This window comes from Geotrypetes seraphini, chromosome 10 (assembly GCF_902459505.1).
Source record: "Geotrypetes seraphini chromosome 10, aGeoSer1.1, whole genome shotgun sequence".
In the NCBI taxonomy this organism is placed as follows: Eukaryota; Metazoa; Chordata; class Amphibia; order Gymnophiona; family Dermophiidae; genus Geotrypetes; species Geotrypetes seraphini.
The window spans coordinates 76967576-76994464 of NC_047093.1; the positions used below are offsets into that span (position 1 = coordinate 76967576).

The 26889-nt window shown below is 43.6% G+C and overlaps 1 protein-coding gene across 7 annotated transcripts in view; it reads right to left on the reverse strand.

Moving 5' to 3' along the window:
• Window positions 1–1554: 1554 nt before the first annotated feature.
• LHX2 (LIM homeobox 2) overlaps window positions 1555–26889 on the reverse strand; it is an 83931-nt gene continuing 58596 nt past the window's right edge. For 6 of the 7 annotated variants that reach the window (XR_004540839.1, XR_004540842.1, XR_004540840.1 and 3 more), the window contains exons 5-6: window positions 10089–10524; window positions 3224–3338 (exon numbers count right to left, since the gene is read on the reverse strand). Coding sequence is in view for 1 of the 7 variants with exons in the window: in XM_033960662.1 (XP_033816553.1) it covers window positions 3051–3338 (288 nt within the window). In the remaining 6 variants the exon portion in view is untranslated. Of the gene's footprint in view, window positions 3339–10088; window positions 10525–26889 lie in introns of all 7 variants that reach the window. The other variant, XM_033960662.1, reaches the window with a different exon arrangement.

A 26889-nucleotide genomic window follows, 5' to 3' on the forward strand; every position in this document is an offset into this window, starting at 1 on the left:
ACGAACAAACTATTTGCATAGTGAAGATTTTTTTATGCTGCTGATACCGTATATACTCGAATATAGGACAAGATTTTGGGGCCAAAAAATAGCCCAAAAATGGGTCTCATCCTATATTCAGGTCATCCCCCAGTGATCACCCGAAACCCTCTCGGACTTCCTGCAGGCTTGCCTTAGGCCGTGACAGGAGGGATCCCTCCCATCTTCTGCCCCGGCCGACACTAATAATTACCACCCTTCCCTGGTGGTCCAGCAGTGTATCCCTCCTGCCGATTGCAAAGCTAGTAGCCAGCGGCGCACCTAGGCCAGCATGTAGAAGTGAGCTTTTTGTGCTCCTGGCCGGCCCTGCATCGCTCCTTGATAGGCTGCCACCAGTTCTCACGGGATTTGCGACTCTCGCAACAGCCTATCAAGGAGCGGTTTAGGGCCAGCAAGGAACACGAAAAGCTTACTCCTGCGTGCCAGCCTGAGTACGCCACTGGCTACTAGCTTTGCAATTGGCAGGAGGGATACACTGCTGGACCACCAGGGAAAAGGAACGCAAGGGAAGGAAGGAGGGAGGGTGGTAATTATTAGTGTCGGCCGGGGCAGGAGACAGGAGGGATCCCACCTGTCCCGACCTACCACTAGGTGGTTTCAGTTAAGGGGAAGGGTTAATCTACTGACTGGGTTGGAGGGCAGAGGGGAGTACAGGACAATCAAGCCATTGTGACATCACTGATGAGGTTTGCTCTTTTTAGTGGGAAGAGGGTACAGGGAAGGAAGGTGGGACAGGATATAGAGCCTGGCAGGGAGAGGGGGGTCAGTGTTCAGAGCCTGGCAGGGAAAGGGGCTTGGTTCAGACCCTGGTAGGCAATGGGACTGAGTGCAGAGCCTTGCAGGGCAGGGAGGGAAGGGGGCTGGGTGTAGAACTTGGCAGGGGAGGGCGTGAGGGAGGGGGACACTGGGTGCAGATCCTGGCAGGGCATGGCACTTGAATATTAAGCCCCCGTCTTATATGAAAGTCAACTATTTTCCTCCTTTTGGTGGGAAAAATGGGGGTCTCGACTTATATTCGGATCAACTTATATTCAAGTATATACGGTAGATATGCTAGTAGAGCATAGCTCTTAAATGAGCTCACTTTGGTGTAGTGAACACAGTTGTGCTCACAAGGACAGCAGTGGGAACCTAAAGACAGTACCAGGTGATCTTATATAGTCTATTGCCCAGAAATATTAAAGAAAAGGCAATTTAATCATGAATGTATAATGAATGTGACTATCGGGCAGACTGGATTGACCATTCAGGTCTTTATCTGCTGTCATTTACTATGTAATTATGTTCCTTCACATTTTGTATCCACATACAATTAAGGAGTGGTATGTGATAAGCTTTGGCAATTGTCAGAGGTATATTTTACGCATATTCATAAGAGATCTCCTGGAAATCTGGCCCGTTTGCATCCTTCAAAGATTGAATTTGGACAAACCTGATGTAGCATCTGTCAACAGCCTATGAATGTGATAAAACAGAGCAACTAGTTTATTGGGTCAACAGTATGCCAGGGTTTTTTGAAACAACAAACCACTGTGACAAAGTTGAAATTCAGAATCTTAATATTGATGATACAAGTCAATGATTATTTCTGTTAACAAAACAATGGACTTACAATGCACCTTAGTGTAAAGCTTAGAACACTGCAGAGGTATCATTATCTTTACAGAGAATCCAAGCTTGTCTAATAATAGATCAGACCTGATAATTGACATTACAAAATAGAAGAAAGTATTACAACTTCTTACAAAATTGAATTAAACAGAAAAGCCCTGAAAAGGTTAAAGGAACAGCCATTTTTTTAAATTAATGTTAATAACCCAGAAGTCCTTATTTGTTTTATACCTATGAAGGTCAAACAAAACCTTACAGAAACAAAATGCTTCAAAGGTCATATATTTGTACAACATTATTAAATCCAATTGATGCAAATCAATGTTCCTTTATAAATTAACCTGCCTAATTTATATTTGTTTCCTTTAATTATGCTTCTGGAGATGGACAGTACTAAGGAGGGAAATTATCAATGTGAATTACTGTTAAATTAGGTTATTTTAACACAAGGATTATATTAGCACAGGATCTCATTACATAAAATGGAAACCTGTGCTAAAATCACCAGACTTAACAGCGTCCCATGTAGATAACATCACCCCCTTTAAATACGCAACCTCTATTGCTGAAACAGGCCAGCCATAAATACTGTATATTTATCTTATTACCCAACCCTGATCTGAATTTCTGCAGTAAGAAAAAAACAGTTGGAATTTCATCTGAAACATCTTGCATTTCAGGCAAAGACAGTGGTGACATTTTGTGTACATTTGAATGCTAGATTTGACTTTTATATAAATCTGAGAGATTTTGAAGCAGGATTGGATTGTACTGTACCATCCATTATGCTGGATTTTACCACATATTTTATAGGTCATCACTGACACCTTTCAAACGAACTTTGGCCACCTGTGTTCTGAGAATAATTTTTTCAACTCCATGTAGTTTGTATCAAGCAAGCTCCATGAGTAGTTTTTATTATTGGTTAGATTTTACAAATTATTATATTAGAGAAGACTTCAATCTGAAAATTCTAAAACAACAAAGCAACCAACAAAAGGTTTAGGACTATTCAAAGTAACAAACTCTTAACAATTTTGCTCTGGTCATAAATATACAGAGAGAAAATGGACATATCCAAGGTACGTAGATAAGACAGTATATAAGGCACATGGCAGTCTTTGAAAATACAGACGCTTTTGTCAACTTAAATTAATGGTTTTTTTCCCTTGCTCAGTCCTCAAAACTGTACAGTTAACACAAATGTTGTGTTGTGGTTAGATCTTCCAAGTTCTTCTTGAGTCAATAATCTTAATACCAGAACACCAAGTTTTCCTTCCATCATCAGGACAGGTACTAAATGAAGTTAGTCTGTTGAACAGAGCCTCTATTGAAATACACTTGGAATTCAACTAGGAATAATTTCTTATTTTTAAAAGAAATCATTGAGAAGGGGGTCATCAGAAAAGATTTGTGAGAGTTGTTTGTGAGGGACTTCTGGATTCATGAACATCAAGGCCTCCAGTCACTGATGTCAAAACAGATGTCACAGTTGGCATAGTAGGGTTAGTCAAGTCTGTTAAGGTCGTAGGAGTACTGGAGGGGCTCATGGAGGCATTGGAAATTTCTGATGCCGGACCTGAAGGAGTTCCTGCTTGAAGTGCTGCATCGGATGCCTTGTCAACTCCCGAATTTTCCTGACGTAAAAGATTCCGTCTGAATTTGGCTCTTGCATTTTGAAACCAGACCTGAAATAATTTTAAAAAGAACATGGTAGTTAGGGTGGCATCATTTTCCTCTATTAAATTTTAAAACAAGTCAAATAATATTAATCCAAGATATATATATATGTATATATATATATATATACAGTCAGGTCAATATTCAAAGCGTTTGTGGCCTGTTACTGGTTAGTGCCAAACTGTGAATCAGTTATTTGGGGGGGGCATTCCAGAGGCAGAGTCAGTGACTTCCCAGTTAAGTACCAATTTTCAGCACTTAAGGTCAGGTTAACTACATAAATGGATCTGCATAAAAGATTATTCTATCTTTATGTGGTAATCCAAAGTTAGTTAAATGGTGAATATCAGACTTAGTAGCCACTCTGCATTTAACGTATCAAAATGTCAATCAAAGATATCAATGTATTTGACAATTAGTCATCCACTTATATCCCAGATCAACTTAGGCAATATATATATATATACCATCAGAGGTTTGCTTCTCAGAATAAAGATTCTAATGAGAGCTAAGTCGTCATCAGTCCTTTCATTTTTCACAGTTTTGGGGTTTTTTTTTTTTTTAACTTCATTAGTTCAATGTTCGTAGACTTTGTGGGGAACTTCCTCCAAGTTCCCCTTTGTGATGTTTCATAAGATAAGTAGTATTAAATAATTTGAATATATATATAACACTGAATTAAAGAAGTCTAAGAACATTGAACTAATAAAGTTTTTAAAAAACAGTGAAAAATGAAAGGACTGATGATGATTTAGTTCTCATGAGAATCTTTAGTGAGAAGAAAGCCTCTGATGGTCCATATATACAGTATATATATATGTATATAAAAAAAAAAAAAAAAAAAAATTTGCCTAAGTTGATCTGGAATATATGTGGGTATTTGAATATCAGATTTAATCAGTTACGTATTAGCTAGTTCCACCAAACTGGATATTCAATTCCAAAGCCAAGACAAGGCTCGGAATTGAATATCCAGGAATATCGCTGGCAGCGTCATCTGCTGATTATCCACCCCAGTATGTATAAGCATTTAGTTGGGGGCTCATAGCCCACAGTGAAATCAGAAAATCATCATTGTAAAAGTCCAAATGTTTACATTAAGATCAGGAGATTAATTATTAAGGGATTCTTTTACTAAGCTGTGCTAAAAAAAAAATAAAAAAAAAAGGGCTTCGTGTGCCCTTACTTGGGCCTTTCCTGCATACTAAGTCCATTTCTAGTGCAGCCATTAACAGGGGCTCTTTTCAATATGATTCACTAATGGCCATGTGTTAATGTTAGCTTTAGCAGGCAGCCATTTTAAAAAATTAACGCAGGAGCACTTACCGCCTCCTAATTAGGTGGCATTAAGGGCTTTTGTGTTATGGATGCTCTAACCCAGGGGTGTCAAAGTCCCTCCTCGAGGGCCGCAATCCAGTCGGGTTTTCAGGATTTCCCCAATGAATATGCATGAGTTCTATTTGCATGCACTGCTTTCAATGCATATTCATTGGGGAAATCCTGAAAACCCGACTGGAGTGCGGCCCTCGAGGAGGGACTTTGACACCCCTGCTCTAACCAGTTAGAACAGTGATAATGTGCACACACTAGCTGATTAGTGCATCCATATCCATCCTCTGCTTCTGATATGCCCCCAAAGAAGACAGTGAGAATGGACAATGAACAATCCACCAGAACCAGGAGGATAAAATCAAGCCTTCTTTATTTCAATCCAGGACATACAGTTTCGGTGGACACAAACACCTGCATCAGGGGTCATCAAACTGAAGCAAATATGGGACATACACACACACAAAAATTATCACGCAGTTAGGCCTGGATTCTCAAAACGGCACCTAAGTGTTTTAATTGGCTATTAACAGTATGGTAATTGCGCTATTAAAAAACAATGAAAAACTAATTAAGAAAAAAAAGTAGGTACCATGAGGTACATACAAAGAAAGGCACCTGAATTGCATCTAAGCAGGTGCTTACTGGGTAGGATTGACATGTGGCGTTGCTAAGTATGATTCTACGTCAAAGACAGGTGCCGGAAATGTAGGCCTGTAAAACCCTGGTCTACATTTACAGTGCCTCTCTTCGACGCACACCACAATTCTCAAAATGATGCAATACTTTGACGTATGACCAGCACCATTTTATCAGGCACTGGCTTATTCCAGCGCCATATCGACAATCCGGGGCCTTAGTGCTCACAGATGGCACAATTAACGTGGAACATGTTAATGCAACAAAAGTGGCCTAATGTAGGATGTGCTAAGTGTGTATTGGCACTTGACCACAACTTAGCAAAAGGGTCCTGAGATCATAAGCATCAGAATAGGGGAGGCCACAGGGGCCATGGCATCCCCCCAAATTGGCGAAGACTCATTATGGCTTTACTCCCCCATCTACCTCCTCCCGGCCACTGTAATATTGAACAAACTCTTTGACTATGTCCAGGGAGAGGTAATTTATACTGGGTTTAGCACCCTCAATCATTTTGAAAAGTTGGCTCACTCTGGATCCGAGTTGTGGTGAGGAAGCAGGAATCCCACTGTTTCTGTTGCAGTTGAAGCCGGATGAGAGGAAAGAGACTGGGTGAAGGCTGGAAGGCAGAGTATTTGAGAGAGAGGAAGACTGGATGATGGCTGAAGCCATATTTTGTGACTATTTGACAAAACATGTGGCAAAATAGGACTGTGCATGTATAGGCCCTCCAAAATGTTACAAAATATAAAATGTGGGCCCTGGCAGAAAAAGGTTGGACAAAGCTGACTCAAGGTTGGACAAAGCTGACTACATTATCATCTGGACCGGGGGTGTCAAAGTCCCTCCTCGAGGGCCGCAATCCAGTTGGGCTTTTTAGGATTTCCCCAATGAATATGCATGAGATCTATTTGCATGCACTGCTTTCAATGTATGCTAATGGATCTCATGCATATTCATTGGGGAAATCCTGAAAACCTGACTGGATTGCGGCCTCAAGGAGGGACTTTGACACCCCTGATCTAGGCCCTAATCCTCTCCTGCCTCCTTACCAGCACACACACATACACGGTATCGCTTTATATTCCTTTTGAAGGTTGTTTTTTTTCCAATGACAAATCCTTTGGCACTGATTTTTTTAGGCAGCATATTTGTATATTTATATTGCACTCCAATTACAGTTGTCAAGTGCTTGCAAAGAAATCTAATATAAAAAAAAGTATCTCCCAATGCAAGGACCTTAGATTTCAATTCAAGAAGCTTTGGCTTCTTAATTATGTAGCTTTTGCTACATCTGAAAATATTTGGATCTTTTGCCCACAGCACATCATCTCTTTTTTTTCTTAAAGTAACTTGGGGAAAATATCGCAGCCTATTTTATGAAGACATATAGGTATCAATGAGTCTTTATAAATTACCCCACAAAAACTGCAGAAATCATGGCTAAAATGAAGTTGCAGGTGTTTTCATCTGCTCTACAGTGAATGGAAATGTTCACACATAATTCCAAAGGTAAATTATCACTTCACTCACGCTCTGTCCAAAACCCACTTCCAAACATACCAACACCTGAGCCAAAATAAAAGTATGGGGGGCTGATGCTATAAACGGCGCCTAAATTGCCAGCCATATCATCGAGCTCCAACGTCAGCTCTGGTGCTCTCCATTTTTGCTGGTAGGGATCGGGACAGTAGAGCTGATCGCAGATGAGGCCTGTTCCAAGGATGAGCCAGAGATGGGGTGCAGCAGAGGCCCTTCAGCCATAGCAGCACTTGGCCAGAGATCCCGGCGAATCGGCGCGTTGGGAGCAGCTGACCGTTAAAGATCTGATGTTTCAGCTGCTATCTGCCGTTGAATAAAGACATGGACTGAACTAAATTTTTACTTATTGACAATCTTATTTCATTTTTTTAATTCATTTTGAGTTTATTAATTTTTGCTGATTCATGTCGAATACTTGCTTAATTATTTTACCTGTTATTTATCATATCTTTCCTTCCTAAATAGCTCTAGCTTTCCTATCTTCAATGGAGTTCCTTTCATAAATTATTTGCATTGTAAACCGTCTGTGATATGCTAGAACGGTTTAACAAGTCTTCATAAAACATAAACATAAATTCACTGGCACCTAAAAAAAATGGTGCCGGCTGCGTGTCAATCGCACTTAGGTGCCATTTACTGAATCGCAGCTAGCGGCACCTACATACAAACTTAGGCTCCTGAAATGTAGGTGAGGGTTTTAAAGGCCTACATTACAGGCACCTAAGTTCTTGTAGAATTGTGCACAGTGGCTTTTCCTGTAATTATTGTATTTCACCAAATTTACCTATTGTTTTTGTTTTAAGTCCTTAATTTGTCTTGTTGATATGTCCTTGTAAGTCTCCCCCCTTGTTTTTAACATTGTAAAATGCTTAGAATTCACGACAAGCGTTTCAACGAATTTTAATAAAACTTGAAACTAGAAACACACACTTAGGCATTAGACACTGCTAACTACCATGCGCTAGGCGCCTATCTTTTATAGAATCAGATAGGCACCTATCGCCCAAGTAATTAATTTGGCATTTTTTTTAGCAATTATTGAGCTTATTAAGGGTATTTTGCCAATTAAGTTACTAGGCGCCCTTTAGAACAGTGTTCTTCAACTACCGGTCCATGGACCAATGACGGTCCACAGAAATTTCCTGCCGGTCCACAGGGCCAGCACGTGCATCGGGCCCAAAACAGTGTTCTTCAACCGCCGGTCCACGGTGCAATCGATGCGGCGTTATCTTCGAGCCAGCTCCCTCTTCCTAACTGATTCAGTGCACAAAGCCACGGGCAGTGGCTCCCACGGGCATCCTGTGCCTGAACCGGAAGCCTTCTCTCTGACGTTGCAACGTCAGAGGGAAGGCTTCCAGATGAGGCTCAGGATGTGCAAGGTGCAATTAGTACTATTATGGGGGCGGGGTCTGGGGCGGAGATTGGATAGAGATGGGCGGGGTCTGGCCCACGACTTAGCCCAGTGTTCTTCAACCGCCGGTCCACGGACTGATGCCGGTACACAAAATAATTATTTTATTTCTGCCGGTCCATAGGTGGAAAAAGGTTGAAAAACACTGCTTTAGAACATCTGGCCCGGTGTGTATTCTTGTAATTGTACATACTTCTACACACAAGGAAATTTGATAAGCTTTACACTGCCATGAGTGAATTCCTTCAAAAAGGGCGCCAATAAATCCTAATAAATAAACAAATAAGTGGCATTTTACTTGCATATACTGTCATACTGTATATGTGCAAAAATACCTTTATAAAATGATCTAATCTAACCTAACCTAAGATTTATAAGAACATAACATAAGAACACAAAAATTGCCGCTGCTGGGTCAAAGACCAGTGCCCTATTTGAGTCTAGCCTTACCTGCCTACGTTCTGGTTCAGCAGGAACTTATCTAACCTTGTCTTGAATCCCTGAATCCCCCCTATAACAGCCTCCAGAAGAGCGTTCCAGATTTCTACCACTCTCTGGGTAAAGAAGAACTTCCTTACGTTTGTACGGAATCTATTCGCTTTTAACTTTAATGAGTGCCCTCTCATTCTCTCCACCTTGGAGAGGGTGAACAATCTCTCTCTCTCTACTAAGTAAATTCCCTTCAATATCTTGAATGTTTCAATCATGTCCCCTCTCAGTCTCCTCTTTTCAAGGAAGAAGAGGCCCAGATTCTCTAGTCTCTCATTGTACAGCAACGCCTCCAGTCCCTTAACCATTTTTGTCGCTCTTCTCTGGACCTTTTCGAATAGTACTATGTCCTTTTTCATGTACGGCGACCAGTGTTGGATGCAGTATTCCAGGTGTGCTATGCCTAAAAAGGTTCAAGGTGGCTTACAGGGCAATTTAAAAAGGTACAGGACGATGGAGGTGAGCTAGTACTGATGGGAGCGGGTGCTAAGCGGTAGAGTTCGTCTTACAGTGTAGGTCTCATATGGCAATGATTAACAAATAAAAAAACGGAGGAAGAAGGGTTGTATAACAAATACATAACTTCAGCACTCAAGTTAATTTTTCAAAATAGATTCCATACTAATTGTTAGATGAAAAAAATAAGTAAAGATAAAGGATTTGCTGAACTCAAGAGCAGTAAAGCCATGATTCATGAACCAAGTACTGAATCTCCTCTTTAAGAAGAATATATCCTAAATCCAATAAACAATCATTAGCGTAGTAGGGGGCAGGGGATAGACCAACCTGAGCATCATCCTGGTGGGGGCATCGGCACCCATCCTCCTTTACACTCCCCCCGCTCCTTCCCACTTCCGCTGAATATGCGCCTTCACTCCCCCTCCCTCTCCCCGTACCTCTAGCTCTTCCCCGGCACAAGCAGCAACTCCAACCTGCTGCTTGCGTCAGCTCTCCCTCCAACGTCCCGCGGCAGCAAGTTTGGTGATGCTGCTCACGCCGGAAAAGTTAAAGAGCTGCGGGGAAGGGAAGGGGCGTATGCATGGCAGGGGGAGCAGGGAAGGCAGGGGGGAGAAGACAGTAGGGGATGGACACCATCGCCCCGGGCGCCTCTCATCCTCGCTACGCCACTGTAAACAGTCATTATTTGCTCTATGAAGGTCCTTCAAAAAGTTTCCGCACTCTCATATTTTCGCAGGAAATGGTTGGGGGCGGGAGAAGTGGTAAGAGGGCACGTCATAAAATGTCATGTGACGGAATGGGAGGTCAAGATGGCGGCGATGTGAGGAGCTGTGAGAGACGCGTTAAGATCTCTCCACGTTTAGCTTTAGCTTTTGCCTGAATTATTTACCTCATTTTCTTTATGCCTCCGAAGAGAAAAGGGGTGGTCAGGGGACCTTCCTCGCCGGCCCTGGCGTCTACCCCCCGGCAGCTAATGATGGAAAGCTTCTTTTCGGCTCCTCCGGCACCAGCAATATCCGTAGTGGAGAGCCCGGCGTTGGGCGGCGAAGAGAGGGAGTCGCTTGCCCTTTCGGGCATAGAAACATCGCTGTCTCCTCCGGTTTCCCACACTCCTCCGTGTCCAGCAACTGCCGGAACGATGTGGCGAGAGACACCCGATCCCGGAAGTGGAAGCGCGGGGTCTCCCGACGAGGGCACAGCGTCTGGAGACAGTTTGCTGATGGAAGCCAACAAGAGAGAGGGGGATTTGTCCTCTCCGACGGAGGTCTCTCTTCAAAGCATCTGGTCTTTGCTTCAGCGGATGGAGTCAAAAATGGAAAAATCATCTGAAAAGGTAACAAAAATAGTGGAAAAATTGGACTCGCTGACTGAAACTGTGGAAATAATGAAAAGGGATTCTAGTGCTCAAACTAAGCAGATGCAGGAGGATATATTGCATTTACAACAATTCAAGGTGGCTTCAATTAAAGATAGTTTCCTTATAAATAAGAAATTGGAGCAATTTGAAAATTTCAACAGGCGTTTGAACCTCCGTATTTTAAATTTTCCTCAAATTCCGGGTTTATTGCCTTTGGACTTATTAAAAAGATACCTGATTGAAAATTTAAAGATTTCGTCAAATTGTATTCCCCCTATAAATAAAATCTACTATTTACCAAATAAGAAGATACCCGGAAGACAAGAAGGAGAAAACGAGATTGAGAAAGAGATAAGGAGGGAAAATAATGAAATAGAATTTGCTAATGTGACTGCTCTTCTTGAACAAACAATTACTACTGATACTGTTAGAGCTACGCTCTTAGTATCATTCGTTTTTGAGCAAGATGTGAACATGATTATGAAACTATTCTTTAAAAATTCACAGAAATTATTTGGGGAGCAAAAAGTTTGGATATATCCTGATGTCGCAAAGACTACACAAGAACGGAGGAAAGAATTTCTTTCTATGCGTCAAGATACTATAAAATTGGGAGCAACTTTCTTGTTAGCATACCCCTGTAAATGCTTAGTTAGGTATTTGGGAGTTAAATATACATTTTTTTCTCCTAATCACCTGAAGGAATTCTTGGAGGTAAAGAAAATCATCAAGGACTGAGGGAAAATAGAAATTAATAGCTGGTGTTTAGAACATAAAGCCTAATCGTTTAATTAAGTTCCTCGTTAAATTTCTCTCAAAAAGTTCCAATTGACCATCCCACTATTATGGTGGTCTAAGAAAGGAAAAATTATTTTTATAAGTATGAATCTGTAATACTTCTGTATTGTTTTTTCTTTCCTGTATTTAATGTAACAAGATGTATTCTTGTAAAATTTTGTTGAATAATAGAAATATTAAAAAAATTAAAAAAAATGTCATGCGACTAGTCAGTCAGACAAGCCAGCTCACCTTGCAGGTAGTGATATAATTTGCTTTTGAGATATTTAATATACAGTGTTTAAAAAAATAAAAGTGCAGAAACTTTTTGAAGGTCCCTTGTATTTATTACAATTTATTAAACTAAATATCTTAACAGAAAGCTTAACAGAAAAACCAAATTAAAAAAACAATTATTCATACTAATTGATCCTAACTAACAATATGCACATTAAGAGATGTGGGATGCTGTTAAGATGTGTTATTTAACTACTAACTTGAGCTATTTCAGCACAGGCCCATTTATATAACGTGGCCTAGTTACTAATAACTGGGGTTAACAGTAGCCCACTTTGATAACTCTCCCCTAAGCTCTGGACAATTAACCCAGATAATACTGTACAAACAAGCAGATCTCTGTAGACTTTGAAACTGAAAATCACACTACAGTATTTGGTGATCCTTCTCAAGAAGAGAATTCCAGAGGATATGAACTATTATTGACTAAAGAATGATCTCTAGTGCAAGCCAGCCCAGCCTGCAGTTTATCTCAAATTACCAGTAGCCCATTAGCTGTGAACCTCAAGATACTAGTAGGAACATAAGGGTCAAGGTTCTGACAAAGATCCTCAAGATCCATCTCCTTTAGTGCTTCAGAAGCCAAGATAATAATTTTAAATTTAACCCTGGCTTTCACTGAGTGACAGAGGACTTTTTCCATTTGTGAAATACTTTTATAAGATTTTAAACGTGCCAAAGATCTCACAGTGGTATTTTACATTAGCTGTAGAGTAGCCTTTTAAATGTTTTCTTTGTCAAAACAATAAGAAGAATACAGGTGGCTAAGTAAGGATGAGCGATGTCTCTCCCAATATTGCTGTCCTTGCTTGATTTTAACTGCCAAGTACCTTTGCGGCCATTAGCCGTTACAAAAAGAGCTGACTCTGTAGTGTCAAATCACATCTCAATAAATGGAGATGATCTCACTGCATTACAATTACAGAGAACAGTTTAGACCAGGGATCTCAAAGTCCCTCCTTGAGGGCCGCATCCAGTCGGGTTTTCAGAATTTCCCCAATGAATATGCATTGAAAGCAGTGCATGCACATAGATCTCATGCATATTCATTGGGGAAATCCTGAAAACCCTACTGGATTGCGGCCCTCAAGTAGGGACTTTGAGACCCCTGGTTTAGATGATAAGTTATCAAGATGCAGTAAAAGGCAACCTTTTTTTCCTGCAAGGCTAGCACCACCTCCAAAATGGTGCCCCTAGTGGTAGTCTTGCATTACCACTACTAAAGGTCATATTTCCATCTATGGAATATGACCTCTAGCAAAAGTAGCAAGAGATTATTACTAGGGGTGTCATTTCAGAGGCAGCACCATTTAGGCAGGAGTGAAAGAGGATGGCTCCTGCCCATCACCCACTGCACCATGAGGTAAGGGCTCTAAAATGCTGATAGGAAATAGAATTTGATATCAAATTGCTAAAATATTTTTCCCAAGCAGCAGCTTGAAAAGACAATAATCTGTGAAAATATCTTTTATATAAACAATTTTTTAACAGAAGAAAAAGCAAACAAACCCCCTCCTTTACAAAGCCACGCTAGCATTTTTAGCGCCGGCCGCAGTGGTAACAGGAATTCTATGGACATTGGAGCTGTTACCGCTAAAAACACTAGGAGGGGAAAGTACGCTCGGAGGGGGAAAGTACGTTTTTTTGGGGGGGGGGTTTAATGTTCAATAACGTTTTATTGTGTTTTTCAATCATAAAAAACCATAAACATAAGATGCATAATAGGTTAACAAATTGTAAAAATAGTATATTATGAGCTTAATAAAACAATAATTGTAACAAATAGTAGTCTCAATTGCCTCAAATGTAACTTAAAATACAAAAACTAAGTAAAACAATCAGGACAAAAACATAAAGGGTCTAGGATAAGTACAAAAACTACGAAACCAACATAAAAGGAGAATTTGTCCATGTATTCTTGTATACAAATAGAATAAGAGGTATTGGAAAAACTGGCAGCAAAAAGGTCTATGGCAAACAGGGCATTTACGTGATGAATCTGGCTGGATAGCCTATAACACACTTTGCGAAAGACATAGGGCTCCTTTTACAAAGGTGCGCTAGCGTTTTTAGTGCGCGCTATCCAAAAAACTACCGCCTGCTCAAGACGAGGCAGTAGCGGCTAGCACGTGCGGCATTTTAGCGCGCGCTATTCCGCGCTTTAAGGCCCTAACGCGCCTTTGTAAAAGGAGCCCATAATCTATCGCCAAATTGTTATTATCAATGGCTGCAACTTAAACATTCAATTGAGGCTTTCTTGCGTAATAATACTATTGTGGATAAGATACCGGATATTATTGACATAAGTACTGCCATATCTAATAAGAAAAAAGAAGCATCACAATGGTACAAAATACTCCGGAACAAATGAACTTGCAGACCTTGTGAAGTGGAACGTAAATGGAACAATGAGCTAAATCATGATATCACAGAAGATAGTTGGCAAAACATATGGTCTCGCACCTCTAAATCAGTGGTTCCCAACCCTGCCCTGGAGGACCACCAGGCCAATTGGGTTTTCAGGATCGCCCTAATGAATATGCATGGAGCAGATTTGTATATCTGTCACTTCCATTATATGCAAATCTTTCTCATGCATATTCATTAGGGTTAGCCTGAAAACCCGATTGGCCTGGTGGTCCTCCAGGACAGGGTTGGGAACCACTGCTCTAAGTTATATCAGTCAGCCTCTTTCCTTCAAACATCCTTCTTTTTTTACTTCACAGAGCTTACTGGAAAGTAAGTTTTTGTTGTGAGCGTCTGGAATCTGCAAACTCAAAACGGTCCATAAGATAGCCCGGTAAAAGACCAAGTGCCACGTTATAACGTAAACATCCAAATTTAAATAACAATCTTGCCTCTACTAGAAGCCAATGAAGCTTCTGGTAAGGAGGTGGCACATGGTCTGTCAAGTAAATAAGGCAGTTTACAATAAAAATATTTTAAAAATCTAAATAAAATAGAAAAAAAACTCCATCATAAAAAGAAAAGCCCCAAAAGACACCATCATAACCATACAAAACCCCCATACACACAAACACTATGTGCTCCTTTTACGAAGGTGCGCTAGCGTTTTTGGCACATGTACCGGATTAGCGCACGCTAGCCGAAAACTACCGCCTGCTCAAGAGGAGGCGGTAGCAGCTAGCGCGCGCTATTCCACGCATTAAGGCCCTAACGCGCCTTCGTAAAAGGAGCCCTATAACTCACATCCAAAATCCTGTTGAAATAAATAGGCTTTAAGGGACTTTTAAAATCTAGATAAAGAGTTTTCAATTTTTAATGAAAAAGGAAATTTCATTCTATATACTGTTCTCCCAGGAGAGCTCAGAATGGTTTACATTAATTTATTCAGGTGCGCAAGCATTTTTCCCTGTCTGTCCTGGCGGGCTCACAATCTATCTAATGTACCTGGGGCAATGGGGGGATTAGGTGACTTGCCCAGGTTCACAAGGAGCAGTGTGGATTTGAACCCATAAACTCAAGGTGCTGAGAATGTAGCTTTAACCACTGTACCACACTCTCCCCCTTCCATAAAACTGGTCCCACATAAAAAAGCTGTCTTTCTTGTACATTCTAGTCTTGCATCATGTAAATTTGGAACTTCCAAACAATGCGCTTGACTGGAATGCAAAGATCTAGATGGCCAATATGGCTTCAAAACTTTTAAAACAATTAAAATAAACTTGAACTGAACCCAATAATATTTTGGCAACCAATGTTCATCTATTAAAAGTATCTTGTTTACACCTTCCAGTAATAAAGTTTATTGCCACATTCTGTAGAGCTTGTAATTTTTTCAAATTTCTTTTAGTTGTACCTATCAATAATGAATTTGCATGATCAGTTTTGTCATAAATAGTGAATGAACTTGAATAGATTAAAAAAGAAGCTCTGTCCACTGACCCCTTTATTGCTTGTAACATCTATAACACCCTAAAACCCTGTTTAGTGATATTGGTCACGTTATGGTTTGTGCATAGTAATAAGCTATTTTACATGCATTTGGATGTTACATCTCATTCCTATGTAACCCGCACCAACCTAAATATCACCGTAATAAAACGTCAAGCTGAGGGCTAAAGCCCTAATAGCTTGATAACTTCTTCCTTTAAAGTTTAATTCTGCAGTGCTCTCTGAAAGGGTGCTAAATGCTTCCTGGTAGTATATTTAGGAGGTAGCTGTCTAGATCAGGGGTGCCGAAATGGTCGATTGCAATCGACCAGTAGATCGCAAAGGCAATGTGAGTCAATCTCGTTGCCTTTGCGATCTTGTTCTTCCTGCCTCCCCGAGCCAGGCCAGACACGTACAATCGCCAGACCCACAAGTCTTCACCTCCGAAGTCAATTCTGACATCAGAGAGGAAGTTCTGGGCCAGCCAATCGCTGTCTGGCTGGCCTGGAACTTTCTCTCTGACGGCAGAATTGACATTGGGGGGTGGGAAGGCTTGTGGGCCTGGTGCTCATACGTGCCAGGCCTGGCTCGGGCAAGCAGGGAGAAATCGGAGAATTCAGGATGGTGATTTGGGAGGGCAGGGAGAGAGAACGAAATGGGGACGTGGAGAAATCAGCGCGATGGCTTGGGGGGGCAGGGGGAGAGAGAAAGACAAACAGTCAGGCAGTGGGAGAGAGAAAGCAAGACAGGCAGGCAGGGGGAGAGCGAAAGAAAGACAGAAATAAAGAGGGGGGGAGAGAGACAGGCAGGGGGAGAGAGAAAGAAAGGGGAGGGGGCAGAAAGAAAGAAATATTGGATGCACAGTTAGAAGGAAGTGCAACCAGAGACTCATGAAATCACCAGACAAAAAGGTAGGAAAAATTATTTTAATTTTCAATTTAGTGATCAAAATGTGTCTGTTTTGAGAATTTATATCTGCTGTCTATATTTTGCACTATGGCCCCCTTTAACTAAACTGCGATAGTAGTTTTTAGGGCAGGGAGCCTATGAGTGTTGGGAGCTGCGAGAGACATTCAGCACAGCTCCCTGCGCTAAAAACCTCTATCGAGGTTTAGTAAAAGGGGAGAGGGTATATTAGTCTATTTTTGTATAGTTGTTATTGAGGTGACATTGCATATTTTAAAGCCATCTGCCTTGACCTCTGAAAAAACCCAAATACAAATGCGTACAGTATGCTTTGTGTTTTTTAAAATTTTATTGTTGGTAGATCATGTTGACATGGTCATTTTACAAGTAGCTCGCAAGCCAAAAAAGTGTGGACACCCCTAGTCTAGATGCAACATGCAGGGGTAATTTTGTATCTGCATTCTTTGCAGCTAATTTGAAAAAATTAACAATACTGTGGGCCAATAATATACATGTTTACATTTGAAAATTAAGTATACATGCATATTTTTCTCCCCATCCCAATCTCCCCTCCCAGTATATCCATTGTTTGTGGCTATATTTAACTTCGATACATCGGGTAATGTTCTAACCCAGGGATTTAGGTGCCAGTGATCAGACAAGAGCCCTTTGAAAACTGGTCTCTTAAGGACTGTGCAAACAAAAACTGTGTCTACATATGTGACACTTATTCTGTATATATAATATTTGTTTATATAAAAATGACTGAGGAAATGAAATGAACAACAAAGTTCAGCCACTTTCTTTCCACATGCTCAGTTCTGTTTTCCAAATGTGTTAAACATGCAATCCTGGCTGTGAAATATCTTCAAAATTATGTCTTCCTCATTCCCACCAGAAAGTCTCTGTGTTTTGACTATACAGTCATTTTATAAGTATACATACTGAAAAAGAATAATTATCATACAGTGAAAAAAAATTGTCTAACCCTTGCTTACAACAGAACTGGAACACAGAACATTGTCTATGCCAGGGGTAGGGAACTCTGGTCCTCGAGAGCCGTATTCCAGTCGGGTTTTCAGGATTTCACCAATGAATATGCATGAGATCTATTTGCATGCACTGCTTTCAATGCATATTCATTGGGGAAATCCTGAAAACCCGACTGGAATATGGCTCTCGAGGACCGGAGTTCCCTACCCCTGGTCTATGCATACATACTTCCAAAGCCAATAGACAAAGACTAGAACATCCATATCTTGACTAACAAAATTAAGTTGTAAAAGTCTTGTTTGTTATATTTTATGCATGTTATTATTGTAATGCCGCCTAGATATAGGCGGTTGATACTTTTTTTTAAATAAATAAATAATAAATATATTATTTTTACATTAATGAAATAATAGGCCTAGAGAAAAATAACATGTGGGGAGTGTGTGGTACAGTGGTTAGAGCTACGTCAGTACCCTGAGGTTCACGTGGGTTCAAATCCCATACTGCTCCTTGTGACCCTGAGCAAGTCACTCAATCCCCCATTGCCCCAGGCACATTAGGTAGAGTGTGAGCCCCATTGGAGCAAACATTGGGGTCCTTTTCCTAAGGCACGCTAGCCATTTTAGCGCGCGCTAAATGCTAATGCATCCATAAAATATAATGGACGCATTAGCGTTCAGCGCACTAATATTTAGCATGCACTAAAATGTCTAGCGTCTGGGCTAGCTAACTCATACTTGATTGATAAAGAAAAATGCTTGAGCCTGAATGTAAACCACGTGGCTATAAGTGGTATATAAATACTATCTAATATAATAAAAGGCTACTCGCGCATGCGCACTCCCATCTGCGTGTTCCATTTTCCGTGCGCTGTAGGGCACTGCAGGTAGTAGTGCGCATGAGTCAGAATCCCCCCCCAAGGCGGATGTCGGCCGCGGCGGCTGTCGGCGGCAGATGTCGACCATGGCCGCGGCTGTCAGCGGCGGCTGTCGGCCACAGCGGCTGCAGGTCGCGACGGACAAGAGCTACAGTAAATGTGAGGGTTCCGCCAAAAGAATTAAGTGCCAACTTCTAAGACCTCAAACCCGAGACTCACAGGATAAAACTAAAAAAAAGGGAGACACAATCCCACCACGTGTTAGCTTGAATAGAAACCTCCAACACCTGCCCCCAAAATGCCAAACAACTTAGCCAGAGATTAATTCTACAAAAAGTATTATGTTTAGAAGAATGATAAGTGAAGTCCTTAAGATCTGGATGTAACACATGCTACAGAATGACCAATCCCTACTGATTCAAAAAACTATGCAACTTAACCCGATCAGCCTGTCCATTACTTACCGCCTGTGCACATGCACACACACAGAGAAGTGGTGGGAGAGAAATGGTGCTGCATAGGAGGGGGAGAGACAAATAGATAGAAGGAAAAAAGAAAGCCACAGGGGCAGGGAGAGACACAGAAAGACAGACAGACAAAGGGGGCCAGGGAGAGAGACAGACAGCAGGAGGGGGAGAGAGACAGAAATAAAGACACACAGACATATATTCTAGCACCCGTTAATGTAATGGGCTAAAATACTAGTAAATAAATAAAAGATGTAGATTTTCAACGAGAAATCAGTTATTTTATATACAGTGGTGCCTCACACAACGAACTTAATTCGTTCCAGGAGCAAGTTTGTTATGCGAAAAGTTCGTTATGTGAAACGCGTTTTCCCATAACAATACATGTTAAAAAAAATAATTCGTTCTGTAGCATAAAATATGCTAAGGTGACATAAAAAAAGATAAATTTTTGGTTACTATTTTTATTTAGATACATCTAAAAACATAATTGTTTTTTAAAACAACACACATTTTTTAAATTTAAAGACAGACTAAGTAGAGTCTAATTTTACAGTGAGAGAGGGCAGAGTCTCAGCGGCAAAAACTGGGACTTAACTGTTCATTTTTTTTTTTTTTCTACCGTGTTTCCCCGATGATAAGGCAGGGCCATCAAATAAGACAGCCCCCCCTTTTTAGAAAAAAATGTAAAATAAGGCACCCCCCCGCAAATAAGCCACCCACCGATACCTGCGCTTACCCGAATCGGGTGGTACGGTGGGTGACTCCGTGTGGTCCCTGGCACCCCCGACACGATCGGGGCAAGAGGGAGCTCAAGCCCTCTTGCCCCCCCGACTCCCCGACACGATCGGGGCAAGAGGGAGCTCAAGCCCTCTTGCCCCCCCGACTCCCCGACACGATCGGGGCAAAAGGGAGCTCAAGCCCTCTTGCCCCCCCCACTCCCCGACACGATCGGGGCAAAAGGGAGCCCAAGCCCTCTTGCCCCGCCGATTCCCCAACTCCCCGACAATATCGGGCCAGGAGGGAGCCCAAGTCCTCCTGGCCACGGCGACCCCCTAACCCCACCCTGCACTACATTACGGGCAGGAGGGATCCCAGGCCCTCCTGCCCTCGACGCAAACCCCCCCTCCCCCCAACGACCGCCCCCCCCAAGAACCTCCGACCGCCCCCCCAGCCGACCCGCGACCCCCCTGGCCGACCCCCACGACACCCCCAACCCCCTTCCCCGTATCTTTCTGTAGTTCGCCAGACAGACGGGAGCCAAACCCGCCTGTCCGGCAGGCAGCCAACGACGGAATGAGGCCGGATTGGCCCATCCGTCCCAAAGCTCCGCCTACTGGTGGGGCCTAAGGCGCCTGGGCCAATCAGAATAGGCCCGGGAGCCTTAGGTCCCTCCTGGGGGCAGGGCCTGAGGCACATGGGCCCAACCCGACCATGTGCCTCAGGCCCTGCCCCCAGGAGGGACCTAAGGCTCCCGGGCCTATTCTGATTGGCCCAGGCGCCTTAGGCCCCACCAGTAGGCGGAGCTTTGGGACGGATGGGCCAATCCGGCCTCATTCCGTCGTTGGCTGCCTGCCGGACAGGCGGGTTTGGCTCCCGTCTGTCCGGCCAACTACAGAAAGGTACGGGGAAGGGGGTTGGGGGTGTCGTGGGGGTCGGCCAGGGGGGTCGCGGGTCGGCTGGGGGGGCGGTCGGAGGTTCTTGGGGGGGGGGCGGTCGTTGGGGGGAGGGGGGGTTTGCGTCGAGGGCAGGAGGGCCTGGGATCCCTCCTGCCCGTAATGTAGTGCAGGGTGGGGTTAGGGGGTCGCCGTGGCCAGGAGGACTTGGGCTCCCTCCTGGCCCGATATTGTCGGGGAGTTGGGGAATCGGCGGGGCAAGAGGGCTTGGGCTCCTTTTTGCCCCGATCGTGTCGGGGAGTCGGGGGGGCAAGAGGGAGCCAGGCGGAGAGAGGGCAGTTAAGCGCAGTGCCTGCGCGGAAGGATGCAGCTCGGGCGACTTCGTTGTGTGAAACGAAGTTCGTTGTAGGGAGCAAGACATAAAGTTCGTTGTGCGCAGCGTTCGCTGTGCGAGGCGTTCGTTATGCGAGGCACCACTGTACTAAATGCAAGCCTATTGTTTCATTAATGAAATATGAGGCTACCATATAAAGACAGTATTTAACACAATGGTGTCAGTAAACAATAACTACAGTTACCCTGTCTAAAATATCTGATAATATTTTGAAGTTTGAAGCACTCAGTAAGAATCATGGATTTAAACTCAGCAGGGAGAAGACAACATTACTGTAGTTAGATCACTCTGTAAAATACGCTCCTGAGAGATTAACGTTGCCATATGGGAGGGTTTTTTTTCCTTCCAGTGGAGCTGATCTCCAAAGTGTTGGACTTTTTGTGGGATACGATGCTATCTCTTGAGCCACAGTTAACAATATCATCAGTACTGTCTTTCTAAAATTCCTTTCACTTCATAAGATTCAGTCTTCATTTACAAAGGATCATTTTTCTCTCTTAGCTCAGGCACTCATTTTATCCCATTTCGGACCATAAAACGCACTTTTTCTACCCCCAAAAAGGAGGTGGAAAAGGGGATGCGTCTTATGGACCGAATACACCGCACACACATCCCTACCTGCTACCCTTTTTAAGTGGTGGTGGTCCAGCGCGGTCTCCTGCTGGATGATTGCCTTTCTCTCTGCAGAGCGACGCACAACACAGGAGCGCGCCCTTTACACTTCCTGCCTGGTCCCACGCTGCTCTGTGATTGGCTGCAGTCAATGTCATCTGCAAATTTAATCAACTCACTCGTTCCAATTTCTAGATCATTTATAAATAAGTTAAATAGCACCGGTACCAGAACAGACCCCTGCAGCACTCTACTGTTTACTCTCCTCCATTGAGAAAAATGACCATTTAATCCTTCCCTGTGTTTTTGTCTAATAATCAGTTCCTATTCCACAACAAAACATTGCCCTTATCCATGACTCTAATTTTCTAAGGAGCTTCTCATGAGGAACTTTATCAAAAGCTTTCTGAAAATCTAGATACACTACTTCAACTGGCTCACCTTTATCCACATGTTTATTCACACCTTCAAAGAAGTCAAACAAATTGGTGTGGCAAGATTTCCCTCAGCTGAACACATGATGACTTTGTCTCATTAAATCATGTTTGTCTACATGTTTCCACCATTTTGCCTGGCACTGAAGTGAGGCTTACCGGTCTAATAACTTTCCCCAAAAAATGTTATATTCTGTTGTACCTTATCGTAATAGTAGTAGTATGTATAACGTACATTATTTGGCCAATCAGGGACTTCCCTAGACTCCTCCTATGGAAGTCCCTGATTGGCTGAGGTGTCCCGGCCACTCCAAAGGGAGGAGCCTGAGGTGCCTCAGCCAATCAGTACCTTAGGCCTCTCCCCGTGCATCAGATGATGCGCTGGGGCAGGGCCTAATGCCGCTATTGGGGCAGCGGCTGGCTGGAGAGCAGGAGCAGGAGGACTTTCCTTCTGCTCCCGAAGATTTTGAGCGGCATAGTAGCAGGAGGAGGGTCCGGGCACCCCTCCTGCTCCCAACAATTGTAAAGGTACCAAGGGGGTGGGCCAGGCCTGGGCCCGACCGCCTGGGCTGACCAGGGGTGGGCTAGGAGCAGGAGAGACTGAGCACCCCTCCTGCTCCCAACGCTGGTGTCGGGTTGAGCTGTACCGTGTCGGGGGTGGGTCGTGCCATGTCGGGGGGTGGGCCGTGCTGGGAGGGGGGCAAGGGCCATGCCGCTCGAGGGGGGGGGGGGAGTGCTGTGCTGCTTTTTTATTTCTTTCTTTTTCTTTTTAACGCTGATGGCAGGAGGGAGTTGGCATCCCTCCTGCTTTTTTCTCTTGGGGGGAGGCACGTTTGTTTGTGGGGGGCACATTTTTTTGACAGGCCTGCCTGTCTTTTATTAATTTTTTTTATGGGCGGATATTTTGCATGTGTAACATCACGCAAAATATCTGTGCCATGGAAAAAAATGAATTAAAGAAATAAGCAGGCCTGTCAAAAAGCCCGAAGACCTGACGGTAACTCAGTTACTGACAAGTCTGCAGCAGTCGGGTTTGTCAGTAGTAAAACCCGACTCAAAATAGCCAAGCAATTGCTAGTGAATCAATCGCTTGGCTATTTTGCAGGGGGTTTTACTAATTTGCATGGGACGATCGGGATCGGATCGCTACAGGCGTTAGTGAATACTGCAGGAGGGAAATCTGGTCGTAAAGGGCTCGTAAACTGATCGGTACACGATCGGTTTGCTTAGTGAATCTAGCCCTATGTGCATTAGGCAGAGGAGTGGGGTTTGGGCAGACTAGAGTGGAACCAAAAACTAAACATGTATTGCCCACCTCAGAAGGGAAATGCATGTCTATAATTACAGAGATCAACATTAGCACCCAGTAACTCCTGTAGGGGGGCGGTCCACCCCGGGGGCCGGCACCCCTCCTCCTCTCCGCTCTGCCTCTTCCCACTCCTCCCCTCGCCACGCGCATGCCCCACTTCCCTTCCCCTGTATCTCCTGTGTTCACTATCGCAAGCAACAACTTTAACATGCTCTTTGTGACTGTGTAATCTCTCCTGCTGACATCACTTCCGGGTGCTGCACACAGGAAGTGACATCAGTGGGACAGACAACAGGGTCGTGAGGAGCACATTGAAGCTTTTGGTGCTTGCAGCAGTGAACTAGAGGTATGGGGGAAGGGAAGGGGGCAGGGAGGAACGGGGAAGGAGCAGGGGAACCAGAGATGAGGGCAGAGGAGGGGCGCTACCGCCCCGGGTGCCTCTCACCCTCACTATGCCACTGGCTCCGGTGTACATATAGGTTTGGTTAAGAGCTTGTTTAGACAGTGCTTGACAAGAGCAATTAAGGGAAGTCTCTCCTTTATACTTCTACAGGGGCAGTAGTGAAGTGAGGGAGTTTGGTGCCCGGGGCGGTTGCGCCTCGCATCGCTGTGCCCTGTGCCTCCCCACCCTTTTCCATTGTTTAAGCAACCCCCCACTCTTTCCACTACTGGAATGCCCCCACTCCTCGGCGTACCTTTTAAAACGTTCACTTGCATGAGCAGCATATGTCACCTGCTGCTCGCATCAGCCATGGCACCCTTTTGACGACATCCTGGTCCCATGACCAGGAAGTAACATCAGAAGACAGTCGAGCCTGGCGCAAGCAGCAAGTGGAAGATGCTGCTTGCTCTGAGGAACTTTAAGAAGGTACGCAGGGGGCGGAGAGGAGGAGAGTTGCCAGCGGCAGCACCTGCCCCCCATGAACACAGCACCCTGGGCGCCCCCCTCCCCTTACTCTGCACTGTATAGGGGAATTCTATATAAGGCATCAAACTTTAGGCACTAATCCATGCTGAATTTTCAGTGTGGAAAATTTGTCAAAAGAATGCAAGGAGCTGAAATGGGGCAGAAATGAAAGACCCACATGAAAATACACATGCATCCAATTATAGAATGGTGCCTAAGTGTTTCCGTGAATCTGTGAAGGGGCATAATCATGGAATGATCAAGGGTGGTGTAACGGCCAAACCTAGTGTGGCAGTCTATTCTGGTTTGTCAGGAGAGGTTAGCACATATACAGTCAAGACACAATTGCACATACATAGAAACATAGAAACATAGAAATTGACGGCAGAAAAGGGCCATAGCCCATCGAGTCTGCCCATACCAATGACCCACTCCCTGATTCTTACTCCCCTATAGATCCCACATGAATATCCCATTTTCTCTTAAAATCTGACACACTGTTGGCCTCAATCAACTGCTGAGGCAGCTCATTCCAATGATCGACCACCCTTTCGGTGAAGAAGTACTTCCTAGCATCACCTTGAAATTTCCCTCCCCTGATTTTCAGCGAGTGTCCTCTGGTTACCGAGGGCCCTGTAAGACTGAAGATATCATCTTTCACCTCTATACGCCCCGTGATATACTTAAAGGTCTCAATCATGCCCCGCTCTCTCTTCGCTCCTCCAGTGAGTACATCTGCAGTTTTTTTAACCTTTCTTCATACGTGAGATTATTATTGGTTATCGTTTGCCTCACACTTTAGTTCACACAAGTTTGGCTTACCTCAGCCAAGCTGAATGCACTATCAGTCAAGGCATGTATTGGGGAGCACTTCCTTCTCCTGGGTTCTTTTGTAACTCACACCTTGGGAAGGTCTCCCCTCCTGGGTCCTCTTCCCTTAGAGGTCTCTGTTTCGGGACCTCTTCCTCTCTCTCTGGGACCCCCCAATTTACAGATGTCAAATTCCCACAATCCAGTTGGGTTTTTATGATTCCCCAATGAATATGAATGAGGTCTATTTGCATGCACTGCTTTCATTATATGCTAATAGATCTCATGCATATTCATTGGGGAAATCATGAAAACCCGACTGGATTGCGGCCCTCGAGGACCAACTTTGACACCTATGGTTAAAGTCTGAGCAGAAATACTCCTCCCTAAGTCCCCACCCCCTCTATCTCAGCACTGCTGCAATCTCAGGACATTCTGTGACATGTAGTTATATTTTAACTGTCTAATGCCCCCTACTGCCCAGAAGCCTAACTGCAGTCTTAGAGAGTGAAAACCCCTGAATCTGTTACAGGTGGGTCAGCCACGCTCCCTTACAATGTGTTTAGTATTGCAGAATAGTGCAGATCCATGCCCAACTTGTGTACCAGGATTTACACCTGGTTTCAATTGGTGTAACTCCTTGCACCCAAAGTTGAGCATGGATCCTGGTGCCATATGCTATTCTATAATGGGCGGCAATCCCAGAAAGCCTGTTATGTAATCCCACTGCATATAGCTCGTACACACATGTGCATTCCTGGCAGTGGAACTGGTGGATGGATTTACACGCATGGGTCAATTCTTTAAGAAGGTGCTTCCATTTAGGCACCCATATCATGTGGGTCATGAGCATATTCTATAACAGGGGTCTCAAAGTCCCTCCATGAAGGACGCAATCCAGTCGGGTTTTCAGGATTTCCCCAATGAATATGCATGAGATCTATATGCATGCACTGTTTTCAATGCATATTCATTGGGGAAATCCTGAAAACCCAACTGGATTGCGGCCCTCAAGGAGGGACTTTGAGATCCCTGTTCTATAAGGACACTAACACAATCAAGTGCTTTTATAAAAAATTAGCATAAAAATGCATCATGACAGGTATGCGGCAGGTACAAATGGGCTGCCTATGTGCACCAATCAATGCAAGCAACCTACAGTATTCTATAAGCCACATACTTTAATGGGAGACACACCCATGTCCTACTCATGCTATGCCCACATGTGCACCTCCCATCCACTTATACACTATGAGGTTCATTTTCAAAAAAAGATAAACATCCAAAAGATGTCTTACTAGTCAAAATATTCATGTGTATATTTTTGAAACTGACTTTCTAGACATCTTTCTGGCCGTTTTGGCCTCCACTGTGTCTAAATCTTAAGGGAGCGTGTTTTAGGCATGCTTACTATTTCAGATGTTTTACAGCAATAATCAAATATTTTACAAAATATCCAGGGCACAGCCTAAATGTTTGGGGCTAAACCTGTTTTTAAAACAAATAAGGGCCAAAAAGGTACCCAAACTGACCAAATAACCACTGAAGGGATGACAATATGGCTCTCACATACTCCCCCAGTGGTCACTGACCCCCTATCCCCCAAAAAGATTTCTGCTTGAAACAGTACATATCTGTCTCTATGACAGCTGCAGATGCTATGGCCAGTCCAAATAAGAGTTGCAAGCGGGTCTCTGGAGTAGCCTGGTGGACAGTGCAATGGACTGCAGAGAAGTAGACACAGGCCCATTATGCCACCATAACTAGTACACTTGTGGCGGAAAGTGTGAGCCCATCAAAAATCCACATAAGGGCTATTGGGGTGGTACAAAGATAGGTACAGTAGGTTTTAGGGGGGAGTTTTGGACGGGTTATGGTGAGATGCGTACCTTGTATTCTTAATGTGAAGTTCACAGCAATACCTCCTAGGGTGCCCCATTGCTCTACTGGCATTGTCTATGTGGACAGTCATTAGAAATGCTGGCCCCCTCCTATATGCAAATGGCTTGTTTTGGACTTTTTTCAATAATGGCAAAAAAT